The sequence below is a fragment of the Salvelinus fontinalis genome, chromosome 35 (assembly GCF_029448725.1).
Source record: "Salvelinus fontinalis isolate EN_2023a chromosome 35, ASM2944872v1, whole genome shotgun sequence".
Lineage (NCBI taxonomy): Eukaryota > Metazoa > Chordata > Actinopteri > Salmoniformes > Salmonidae > Salvelinus > Salvelinus fontinalis.
In genome coordinates this window covers 41287987-41300660 of record NC_074699.1, presented here as the reverse complement: position 1 = coordinate 41300660, position 12674 = coordinate 41287987, and the positions used below count along the sequence as shown (strand labels likewise).

Here is a 12674-nt window from a genome sequence, read left to right as displayed (position 1 = left end):
CTGCAAGAGATCTGATAGGTTGGAGGACATTGTTCAGAAGTTGTCATAATTACTGTGTAAGTCTATGGAAGGGGGTGAGAACCATGAGCCTCCAAGGTTTTGTATTGAAGTCAATGTACCCAGAGGAGGACAGAAGCTAGCTGTCCTCTGGCTACACCATGGCACTACCCTGCAGAGGGCTGCTGAGGCTACTGTAGACTTTCATTGCAAAACAGTGTGTTTTCATAGATTATTTGGTGACGTGAATATATTTAGTATAGTTCTTTCTAAAAATGATATGGGCCACTCTATAGGGCCCGCAAAATGAGCAGTGGCGCTCCTCTGGGTGTAAACTCTGTGGATTTGGAAACTAAAAGTGCTCCTGAATATAATGGACACCCTATTACTGCAACACAGAATACAGATAATTTTGTACGGATTTTGTATGCAATAAATGATAGGAGTACACACAAAAAAAACATTGTTAACTATTTAGGCTTGAAAAAATAAATAAATTACATATCTTATAGAAATACTTGACATTTTTCTTTGTATGATAACTAGTATAAAAGATATTGATAATTGTGCACATTTTCACCGCAATTATTAATTTACAAAGTATACAGGACGGAACTTTTATTCTGAAGGACTCCACAAATACGGGACCCGGAAGTTCTTAGTTATTCTTGCTTGCTTCACAGCGGTGTGTCAGCAACAAACTACTATCAGGCTAGCTAAGGTAAATAGCTGTTTTATATTCCTGTCTGTTTAGCCACATGTTTATTATAAAAATCTCATAAATTGCTAAAACGTGAGTTGTTGTTAAAACGGCGCCAAAAGTCAGCTAGCCTCTCCAGTCATTGTGAAGATAGCTAGCTAAGGGTTAGCATGCTAGCTAGCAAGCATATTTCTGTTTAACAATTGCCTTGTATAAATGAACTAACGTTAATGTTACTTCGCTACTCCAGCTAATTGAGCTACTACTGTAGCTATATATTAACTTTCTAATAGGCTAGCTACCTATACTTTAATCAAATATATTTCGCTAACTTACCAGCCCCTGTCTAATAAACAGTAGTCATGATTTGCCATGCCCGCATTTGACAGCAGTACTTATTGTTTTGAGCTTTGCATTATGGAACTTCATTAATATTATAGGAATTATTTGTTTCGCAGGTTTTATTTTACAGGCAGGCTGAATCATGGTAAGTAGCTAGCTACGTTAGCGTCGCTATCTGTAATGTACAAGTAACTTCAAAAATAAAGGAAACACCAACATAGTGTCTTAAAGTGACAATATGTAACTTTTTGGGCGACCCGACCAAATTCACAGAAATTTGAGTTATAGATTTATCATTCTATTTCAAAGCAAGTCTAAGAAGCAGTAGATCTGTTCTATGTGCGCTATTTCAATGCTTTTTTTCGTTTTTTTGTATCTTTTACTTTCTGTTTTGTACCAGTTTCAAACAGCTGAAAATACAACTTTTGTTTATGGGAAATATATTTCACAGTGGTTTAGATGATACAATGATTCTCTACACCAGGGATATTCTACTCTTGCCCTACGTGGTCTGGAGCCTTCTGGTTTTCTGTTCTACCTGATAATTAGCTGCACCCACCTGGTGTCCCAGGTCTGAATCAGTTCCTGACCAGAGAGGAACAATGGAAAAAAAATAGTAGTGGAACTGGCGTCGAGGTCCAGAGTTGAGTTTGAGGGCTCTACACTATACTAGATTATTTTGTCAAACTAAAATTAGGCGAACGATTAGCGTTTTTCATAGTGCAACTTTAATAGGGCGCTGGACCACCACGAGCTGCCAGAACAGCAGCAATGCGCCGTGGCATAGATTCTACAAGTGTCTGGAACTCTATTGGAGGGATGTGACACCATACTTCTATGAGAACATCCATCATTTGGTGTTTTGTTTAATGGGGGTCTCAGGCACTTCTCCAGAATCTCCCGTAAGAATCCCCAGAATCTCCCATTAGTGTTCAATTGAGTTGCGATCTGGTGACTGAGACACACACACACACACACCCTTTAAACCCCCTATGCTTCTTTGAGACTTCTCTTTCAGTCACTGAGATCTCTTCTAGCCATGGTAGCCCAAAAAACTGGGTACTTTTTATTTTATTTGCTTAATTAACTCTGGAACCACATCTGGGTTGAAGCACCTGCTTTCAATATACATTGTATCTCTCGTTTACTCAAGTGTTTCCTTTATTTTGGCACTTACCTGTACATGTTTAATATGATGCAGTTGACTACCTTGCAACTTTTACTTGGGTGCTTTCTTGGGAAATAAACACTTATTTGTTTTTGTAGTCTCGTAGATATGATTCCCGGACTACCATTTTCTCACCTGAAGGCAAGTGTTATCTTTCTAATAACGATTTTCATAATCAATGTTACCATCACATTCAAGACTATATTGTCAAGTGTTCTCCTCTGAGCAACCATGTCAGACATAACAAATCATTGTTGCTGTTTTACAGGGCGCTTATATCAGGTGGAGTATGCCATGGAGGCTATTGGCCACGCCGGCTCATGTCTTGGGATTTTAGCCAATGACGGAGTGCTGTTGGCTGCAGAGAGGCGGAACATCCACAAGCTGCTTGATGAGGTTTTCTTTTCAGAGAAGATCTACAAGCTCAATGAGTGAGTATGACCATAGTCTCTCTTGCCAGGCTTATATGTAGCACTGCACATCAGAATATTCTCATAAAGCGTCTCAAGACTAGGAGTCTAAGGATCAGGTCTGCATTATTATTATGATCAGAAAGGCTAAACTGATCCTAGATCAGCACTCCTACTCTGAAGCTGGGGTGATGTCAGACATGCTGCTACATTATACCCATGGGCTGCTCTGTGATTTGGTGTCGTAACCTTTATCCTTTCAGAGACATGGCTTGCAGTGTTGCCGGAATCACCTCCGATGCTAACGTTCTAACCAATGAGCTGAGGCTAATAGCACAGAGGTACGTTGGGTGGTAAAGTCCACAGTCTCTACCTGTGACCCATTTGTTCATTAATTTGTATACAAAGCAATGTACAGTGTTAGTGCAAGACCAACAAGGCACCTCTAGTAATCTAGCACCGTGTCTGTTTATCTGACAGATAATGTGTATGTGTTATTTAATTCACACAGATATCTACTGCAGTACCAGGAGCCAATCCCCTGTGAGCAGTTGGTGACAGCGTTGTGTGACATCAAACAGGCCTACACACAGTTTGGAGGTTAGCTATAAGACAAATGACACAAACACCTCAGTTGGGTTCTCTAGTAAACACCACCCTGGTTACACTGTTGCTGAAACCATATTGGACCAAAGGGCTGTGTGGAAAAGAACATACCAGAGTCATTAGAGTACAGTTAGAGTAAGCACAGGTTTGATTGTATTTGATGTGTTGTGTGTCTTCAGGGAAGAGGCCGTTTGGAGTGTCTCTGCTGTACATGGGCTGGGACAAACACTACGGCTTCCAGCTGTACCAGAGTGACCCCAGTGGGAACTATGGAGGCTGGAAGGCTACTTGCATCGGCAACAATAGTGCGGTAAGCCTGTTTGCTGTCATCAACATTGGCACAATGCACACATGTTTTGGCAGCAGCATTGCCACAAAGTAAAGATGTGAAACGTCACAGTAGATGGTGCTACAGTGTTGACTGAGAATGAACATATAGCTGATACTTTTATGGCATAATATTTCAATAATTCAGCCCCTTTGCTGGATGTCAGACTTATGGCTGCCTAAGTGGCCTACTCCCTCTCGATGAGATAATTGTGTCTATTTTCATTGAGTGATAATGAGGTTTTAGCCTGTTGTAACTTGTGGAATAGACACTGGCTAGAAAACGATTTTAACTAATCAGCATTCAGAATTAGACCCACCCATTTGTATAAATCATCATGTTGTCTTCTTCGCACCCAGGCTGCAGTGTCCATGTTGAAGCAGGATTTCAAAGAGGGTGAGATGTCGCTGTCCTCTGCCCTGGCGTTGGCCGTCAAAGTCCTGAACAAGACCATGGACGTCAGCAAGCTCTCGGCGGAGAAAGGTAAGATCTACACCTGACATCACCGTTCTAAACAACTCCTGAGCCCGTCCTGCCTTGGAGCACACTGAGTAAACACAGACAGGGACAGTGTTATCCTAATTCACAGCTGTTCTATGGAGAGTAGGCTAGTGATGATGATGTCTAAAACATTAGACGTCATCAGCTGTTGTACATGATGCACACATACTGTATATAATAAATATGTCTAGAGATATGCATATTAAGCGATACGTCTGTAATGCAGCCTGAGATATGAACATAGACTGTATGACTCATGGAGATCTTGACCTCCCCAGTGGAAATAGCCACCCTGACGCGAGAAGACGGAAAGACCAAGATCAAGGTGCTGAAACAGAAAGAGGTGGAGGAGCTGATCAAACGACACGAGGCTGAAGAGGCCAAGGCCGAGAAGGACAAGAAAGACAAAGAACAGAAGGAGAAGGACAAATAAACACGTATTTCGAATTCATACTTTCCTAAAAATCCCGTAATGTGTTACGCGCTTGTTTGTCTTTTTCTTTATTAAAACATTGAAACCAAATGTGCTGATAGAATCTGTAGTTTCATTATGGTGTGATAACTTGTGTATCCAGGCAGACTTCTCAAAAGCCAAGGCAAGGGAAAGATTAATGCCACAGGGTATGTCCTGATTGTTTAGAGAATTTCACTGTTGTGAGCTGGGTCATGTTCAGTAGGGCACACAGTAGCAAAACGTTTTAAAGCACTTGTAATTAAGTTCAGCTTGTTTCACATGCTCTGGACACTACGCTGACAGACACAGCAAACCTTTTTGCCACAGTTCGCATTGATGTGCCATCCTGGATAAACTGCACTACCTGAGCCACTTGTGTGGGTTGTAGACTCCGTCTCATGCTACCACTAGAGTGAGAGCACCGCCAGCATTCAAAGTGACCAAAACATCAGCCAGGAAGCATAGGAACTGAGAAGTGGTCTGTGGTCACCACCTGCAGAATCACTCCTTTTTTGGGGGTGTCTTGCTAATTGCCTATAATTTCCACCTTTTGTCTATTCCATTTGCACAACAGCATGTGAAATTTATTGTCAATCAGTGTTGCTTCCTAAGTGGACAGTTTGATTTCACAGAAGTGTGATTGACTTGGAGTTACATTGTGTTGTTTAAGTGTTCCCTTTATTTTTTTGAGCAGTGTACTTATATGCAATATAATTGGATTCACATCATTACACATGGGCTGTTAACTAGTGTTAAGTGCTAAAACACAATACCGACAAGAACAGAGGTATAACAGGAATTTTATTCCATCTTTAGTGTCATTACATGAACATGGAAATCTAAAATGTATATAGAAATTCTAGGACACAATAGTTTAAAAAGTAGGAAGAGAGTGTGTGCATAGTACGTAAGTTGAATCAGCTACAGGGGAATGTAGGTTCTTGCTTTCACACATGCAGCCTAATCTTCTCAACTGAATGCACAAGCAGAATGGAAAGTGAGTCCAGTACACAGTATGTGTTAAGTGCTCCCCTGACCTCTGCTAAACCTGTAAGTGTGAGCAACATTACAGTTAAGTGATGTATTGTCACTGACTTAACTAGTCTTGAAGTCTATGTCAATAATGGGAGTTTACATGGATCAATCACTCAATTCAAGACAATGGAGACATTTGCACTTTAAAATACATTTGTTGCAGCGGTTCAGTCAAAGAAATAGTTCTGAAAGCGTACCCATAATTTAATTATCCAGACATCTAGATTCCAATACTATGTGCCATATTGCCCTTAGCCCCCTCTTCCAGTGCACTAGTTTTATATTATTACAGTCCCTCACCTTTAGCTGCACTGTGGAGTTTACGTTAATATTTTTAGCACTGAGTGTCCCACTTGTACTAGAAGCTGTGGCAACATTTACAGTTGAGTCATTTAGCAGATTCTTTTATCCAGAGAGACTTACAGTAGTGAGTGCATATTTTTTCATACTGTTCCCCTGGGGGAATCAAACCCACAACCCTGCTCTACCAACTGAGCCACACAGGCGACAACATGCAAGATGTCAAGAACGCAGCCGCCTAATAGGATCAATCTCCTTGAAGGTTCTATCACCAAAGAGGTCTACAGAATGAATGGCTTGCTCTCTGTCATGACTACAGCAGTACACATGAGAAGTGCAGAGAGAAAGAGAGAGACGGGCCTTGTCCCAATATGCTTAAATAGCTTCCTTTCCTTGTTTCCTATCTATCACCACCACAGGAAAAAAAACATAACAAAGGTCAGGTAGGCATGGAAAAGAGACTATTGGGTCAGAGCAACAGATGAGTGATCCCCTCCTGATCAACCCAAACATCAATCTTCCTCTGACTCCGGGCATGTTGGACTCATGGAGTAGCCCAAAAACACAAGGTCTGCTCGGGGTGGTATTAGAGGGTGGCCTGGTTTCACAATCTCAAATCCTATGTAGTGGAAAGTCCTGGTAAGGAGTGCTGGAAAGATGTAGAAACATAGGATTGTTAACGTGACTGTTCAGACCGTGTCTAAATTCAGTTTCCCTTTTTCAATGTTAGTGTGCACTTTGCATTATTCCTGATGTTTTTTTTAACACCAGTACGGTTAGAGGTCACTAATGTGACATTCATTTTTATCAATAAATCATTCAACTAATTGAATAATGTGTCTAATATAAAGCCCATTTAAAAATATATATTTCACCTTTATTTAACCAGGTAGGCTAGTTGAGAACAAGTTCTCATTTACAACTGCGACCTGGCAAAGATAAAGCAAATCAGTGCGACACACAACACATGGAATAAACAAGCGTACAGTCAATAACACAATAGAAAAAAAAGAAAGTCTGCATACAGTGTGTGCAAATGGCGTGAGGAGGTAAGGCAATAAATAGGCCATAGTAATTACAATTTAGCAGATTAACACTGGAGTGATATATGTGCAGATGATGATGTGCAAGTAGAAATACTGGTGTGCAAAAGAGCAGAAAAGTAAATAAAAACAATATGGCGATGAGGTAGGTAGATTGGATGGGCTATTTACAGATGGGCTATGTACAGCTACAGTGATCGGTTAGCTGCTCAGATAGCTGATGTTTAAAGTTAGTGAGGGAAATATAAGTCTCCAACTTCGGTGATTTTTTGCAATTCGTTCCAGTCATTGGCAGCAGAGAACTGGAAGGGAAGGCAGCCAAAGGAGGTGTTGGCTTTGGGGATGACCAGTGAAATATACCTGTTGGAGCGCGTGCTACGGGTGGGTGTTGTTATCGTGACCAGTGAGCTGAGATAAGGAAGAGCTTTACCTAGCATAGACTTATAGATGACAGTGGGTCTGGCGATGAATATGTAGCGAGGGCCAGCTGACGAGAGCATACAGGTCGCAGTGTGGGTGGTATATGGGGCTTTGGTGACAAAACGGATGGCACTCTGATAGACTGCATCCAGTTTGCTGAGTAGAGTGTTGGAGGCTATTTTATAAATGACAAATGACAGTTTTATGAGGGTATGTTTGGCGGCGCGAGTGAAGGAGGCTTTGTTTTTCGAAATAGGAAGCCGATTCTAGATGTAATTTTGGATTTGAGATGTTTAATGTGAGTCTAGAAGGAGAGTTTACAGTCTAGCCAGACACCTAGGTACTTGTAGTTTTCCACATGTTCTAAGTCAGAACCGTCCAGAGTAGTGATGCTAGTCGGGGGGGGGCGGGTGCGGGCAGCGAGCGGTTTTACTATCGTTTAAGAGCAGTTGGAGGCCACGGACGGAGTGTTGTATGGCGTTGAAGCTCGTTTGGAGGTTTGTTAACACAGTGTCCAAAGAAGGGCCAGATGTATGCAGTACCCATGAAAGAAAATGTGTCTAGACTTCGACATACCTTGATCCACTCTGCTTTTGGAGAACCACAGAAACACATGGCTGACTCGTAACTTTTCTTCCGAGAACACGAGGAGACTGGTGAGTCTGATAAGAGAGAAGAGGGGAAAGAAGATAGGGGTGTATCTCAAATGTAAGTGTTGCTCCTTTGTGTTCCCTTCCATACTCATGTACACTGTAATGTGCAGGATTCTCCCAAAGTAGTCCTCTGGAGCTCCACCCAGTACAGCACATATCCAAGCTGCAGGCTAAGGTTAAATCTAGACTTGGTTTCCTCTATCGCAATCGCTCCTCACCCCAGCTGCCAAACTAACCCTGATTCAGATGACCATCCTACCCATGCTAGATTACGGAGACGTAATTTATAGATCGGCAGGTAAGGGTGCTCTCGAGCAGCTAGATGTTCTGTACCATTTGGAACGAGCTGCAAAAACTGGACCGTTTTATCTCCATCACTACATTTGAAGACTCAATCATGGACACTCTTACTGACACTTGTGGCTGCTTCAGGTGCTGTATTGTTGTCTCTACCTTTTTGCTCTTTGTGCTGTTGTCTGTGCCCAACAATGTTTCTACCATGTTTGTGCTGCCACCATGTTGTGCTACTACCATGCTGTGTTGTCATGTTGTGTTGCTACCATGCTGTGTTGTCATGTTGTGTTGCTACCATGCTGTGTTGTCATGTGTTGCTGCCATGCTGTGTTGCCATGCTGTGTTGTCATGTTTTGTTGTTGTCTTAGGTCTCTCTTTATGTAGTGGTGTCTCTTGTCGTGATGCCTGTTTTGTACTACATTTGTATTTCTAATCCCAGCCCCCATCCCCGCAGGAGGCCTTTTGTCTCTTGGAAGGCCATCATTGTAAATAATAATTTGTTGTTTGTTGTTGTTTGAAAGTGCACGTTTTTTCATTTAAAATCTTTAAAATGTATTTTTTTAGACTTAATTCCAGCCTTACTGATGGCATAATGCATGGTTATAACAGGTGTATGTATGCATGATTATAAAGCCAGCGTCCATAGATGGCAGTTCCTCCTCACCCCTCTTTGCTGCCCTCAGGGAGTGACCCCTCTGGGATTTCCAGGAAGAGGCTGTCTGAGGTGAACATAGTCTCCCAGCATGCATTGCGTTGCTCGCTCAGCTGGTAGTGAAAGTGCAGGATGGGGAGCGATCCAAGTACAGAGGTCATCTGGGTCACTGTCAGCCTTCCATCCTGAGAGAGGGATGCAAAACGTGTTGGCACACTGTTCGATACAGAACTTCCACAGTTATTAGATGGACAAGGTTTCGACCCATAACATATGTCTTTGTCAGCTTTCTATCTAGTAACTAGGTAGGTTACACTTTAGCCTGATCTAGCATCTATCTCAAATAAGGGATTCCTGTTGTTATGATTATTGCCTATGTAACAGTATAACTTTAAACCGTCCCCTCGCCCCGACACGGGCGCGAACCAGGGACCCTCTGCACACATCAACAACGGTCGCCCACGAAGCATCGTTACCCATCGCTCCACAAAAGCCGCGGCCCTTGCAGAGCAAGGGGCAACACTACATCTAGGTTTCAGAGCAAGTGACGTAACTGATTGAAACGCTACTAGCGCGTACCCGCTAACTAGTTAGCCATTTCACATCCGTTACATCTATGAGCGTAATATTTTCTAACCAATGGACCTACAGCAGAATTACTCTCTTCACCATTGCTGTTTGATCGACACAGTGACTTTGGGCTTGTGTCATTTTGTGGTTCACTAGCTTTCTGGGTTAATGAGAGTGGGTTTTGGCACCTGACACAGTGACCCACATCCCTGAACATGTTAACAAGTAGCTAAACAGACCATGTAAACCGACTGCAGTCTCTCAAATGGTAGATGGCGCATAGATCAAGTGAAGGGCCTGTGGGCTTATAAAGGATATAAAGCTAAACAGTAAGATGCAATGTATCTTTTGCCAAAATGTGCTAATTTGTAACATTCATCTTTGGAAAATCCTCATGGTTATTGAAACAGACATCCTTCCTAATTTCTTCCCTTATGACCTATGTGTTTGGATTAGTGAAATTCAAGTTTCTTTAACCAATCCAATCCAATTCTCTCAGATCTTTGATTGATAACTTACTTCAATGGAGGAATAATACATTGTTTGGCTATTGGGATGGGGCCCTATAGGGACTCACTTTGTGAAGGAGCACATGGAGAGGGGGATCCCTGCCAGTCCCTCGCCCACCTGGGATCTTCAGCGGTGGGTGAGGGGCATCAGGAGCACCACAGAGGCCCTGGAGCCTGGCGTTTGGGGCAGCCCATATATGACACCAACATGGGACTGGCGGTACACAGAGCAACAAGGTGATGTTGGGTAAGTCATGCTAAAGTTATTGTAATATAAGTGGCTTTGGATAGGATGGTCAGTTAGCATAGGGTACCAGTTCAAATAAAAACAGTAGAGACACTAGCCTGACCAAAAAAAGCCTTTCACCTCAGAGTGCTATTGTACTGTATATTCAGGCTGGGATTAAAGCTACGTAGTCTATTGTACTTCCAATTAAAAATGTAATGAAGAATGTCAGCAGAGTTTGTTCACTCAAAACACCCCACATTTGGCATGCACACTCAAAACTATAACATGTTTCTATTATTGTACTAAACCAACCTTTAAAAAACTCATTATTTACAGCTCACTGGCAGAGAGGGAATTAGGTCAGGAATTAAGAGCCTGGCTAGGAAACCATGACCTAGTGTGTGCTAGTGGACATGTAACCTCTAACCTGACCTATATACCAGTGGAGGCTGCTGACGGGGAGGACGGCTCATAATAATGTCTGGAACGGAGCAAATGGAATGGCATCAATCAAATGTATTTGATACCATTCCACTGACTCCGCTCCAGCCATTACCACGAGCCCGTCCTTCCCAATTAAGGTGCCACCAACCTCCTGTGCTGTATACTGAAAACACATCACAACAAGACACCTATAGAACTTTCTAGAAAAGTAGGGCTCAGGTCCATCTAACTATCTAACTGACCACCCACATATTATTAACAGCATCTCAGTGTGCTGCACTGTGGGAGGAGAGAGTCTACTATCCATTCAAGCAAGGGTACTATTTCTGAGTGGCTTATCTAATTCTCTAGGGGGGAGGAGTCTGCATAAAGCAGCGGTTGTGTAACAGGGACAGATCCGGTGGCTGGAATTATGCTGTGGCAGAGATTCTCATAGCCCTACTATGTGATGTGAATCAAATCTAATTGTATTGGTCACATACACATGTTTAGCAGATGTTATTGCGGGTGTAGCGAAATGCTTGTAACGTTTAAAAAAGGAGATTGTAGGAAAAAATTATGCAAAGAAACTGCTCTATGCAAAGAACAAAACTATGTTACAGTGATGTAAAATAGAGATGGATTTGCTATTGATATTTTATCATTGGATAGTGGTTCATTAATCATTCAAACGAAGCTGTTGAGCCAGTAGTCAATAAAAGTGATTCCTGAGGCATGCATGATGCACTGCTTTGCGGAATAATGGGCAACACGGGTTTCAGACTGTCTGTCTACAGATGTTGGCCTTATCCCTGTTTTGAATGCATGTACTTTTCACAAATTGGATATTACACCTGGTGACCTACACGAGTCATTATTATCAGATACACAGGTCACAGGATATATATATTTTTAACTTCAAATAACAATCACTTTAAGTAGCTAGCTATCTGTAATAGAACAATCTGTTGAAGTGCACAATCTCACCCTTAAAAAAACAGCATTAATTATTGTAGGAATTACACCAACAGAATAGCTGCAAAAGTGTTGTTGCTCTGTAGAAAGTAAGATATTCCTGTTTTTAGACAGCAGCATATTTCACAATACATTAAGTTTGCAATATTAATGAATATATTTGCTAAATGTTGTCCAAATCATGTAATCAATCTGCTCCGCAAATTAAACCATCAACAATATCAGGAATTCTTACCTCTCTTCAGTGGCAGACATTATGAGAAAATAAAAAATAATGAAAAAGGAATTTCCTTACAACCAAAACAATTGTTATTCAAAAGACGTTCGCCAGAATAATTCACCATCCGTGAAGCGCCAAGTAGTCCCAAAGACGGTCCTATTTTTCTGTTGCAGTGCAGCGCAGATGGAACTGGACTGCTCTCCGACTGGCCTGTGTGCACCGTGTAAAGACAAACTGGAATCATGACAGGAGTTCCCTGGTGATCAATCCGCCAAATTTCCAGCAGATGGTGCTAGAACACCTAACAGTAAAACAAGTGCAGAAATGCGGAAATCAAAACGTAGTTACAAAAAAAGTTCCCCAAAACGTCGATACTGTGTTGAAGACGAGCATCTGCTGAACCCAGCTATCAAACGTGTCTTCTCCGTAGTGTAAATGTAACCGACTGAGTTGGCATAGCTATATAGTTCCTGTCACCCGTCACCCAATGGCAGGCCTTCATGTTGTGTTATTGCACAGTTCCTGAAAAAGTTGTCCATTATTACTTGGCTGGGCCTGAGGATACGTAGCTAGCTAACTTTAGCGCGCGCTCAAAGTGGTCATATTTAGCCAGCAAAACTCACTTTAAAAATGCACACATTTAATATAATTGATTCATAATGTCAACATGAAAAATAATGACATGCCATATAGGCCGGTAATACTAATGCACACCAGACCAACGTAAGGCTTGGATTAGGCACAGCCTGGCATTCTCCAGACCAGGGATGGGCAAACTCCAGTCCTCGGGACGGTTTTTCAAAACATTTTGGGCGATCAGAATGATCCGGATTCTGTAATCCTCA

General features: G+C 42.0%; 1 protein-coding gene and 1 pseudogene across 1 annotated transcript; one reads left to right on the top strand and one right to left on the bottom strand.

Annotated features, from left to right (window-relative positions):
- The first annotated feature begins 628 nt into the window (after window positions 1-628).
- LOC129834883 (proteasome subunit alpha type-4-like) lies at window positions 629-4575 on the top strand. Its single transcript, XM_055900244.1, has 9 exons — window positions 629-718; window positions 1156-1184; window positions 2306-2348; window positions 2476-2638; window positions 2881-2958; window positions 3129-3217; window positions 3403-3533; window positions 3911-4034; window positions 4331-4575. The coding sequence occupies exons 2-9, from the start codon at window positions 1182-1184 to the stop codon at window positions 4483-4485; spliced, it is 786 nt and encodes a 261-aa protein (XP_055756219.1). The 5' UTR covers window positions 629-718; window positions 1156-1181; the 3' UTR covers window positions 4486-4575.
- A 715-nt stretch (window positions 4576-5290) lies between these two features.
- On the bottom strand, window positions 5291-12075 carry LOC129834884 (ornithine decarboxylase antizyme 2-like; annotated as a pseudogene).
- Window positions 12076-12674: the final 599 nt, after the last annotated feature.

What these genes read in the sequence shown, in the direction of transcription:
- LOC129834883 (XM_055900244.1), top strand. An exon ending in TACCATTTTCTCACCTGAAG is followed by an intron (nt 2,349 to 2,475) that starts GCAAGTGTTATC and finishes GCTGTTTTACAG; the next exon opens with GGCGCTTATATCAGGTGGAG. An exon ending in GGCCTACACACAGTTTGGAG is followed by an intron (nt 3,218 to 3,402) that starts GTTAGCTATAAG and finishes GTGTGTCTTCAG; the next exon opens with GGAAGAGGCCGTTTGGAGTG.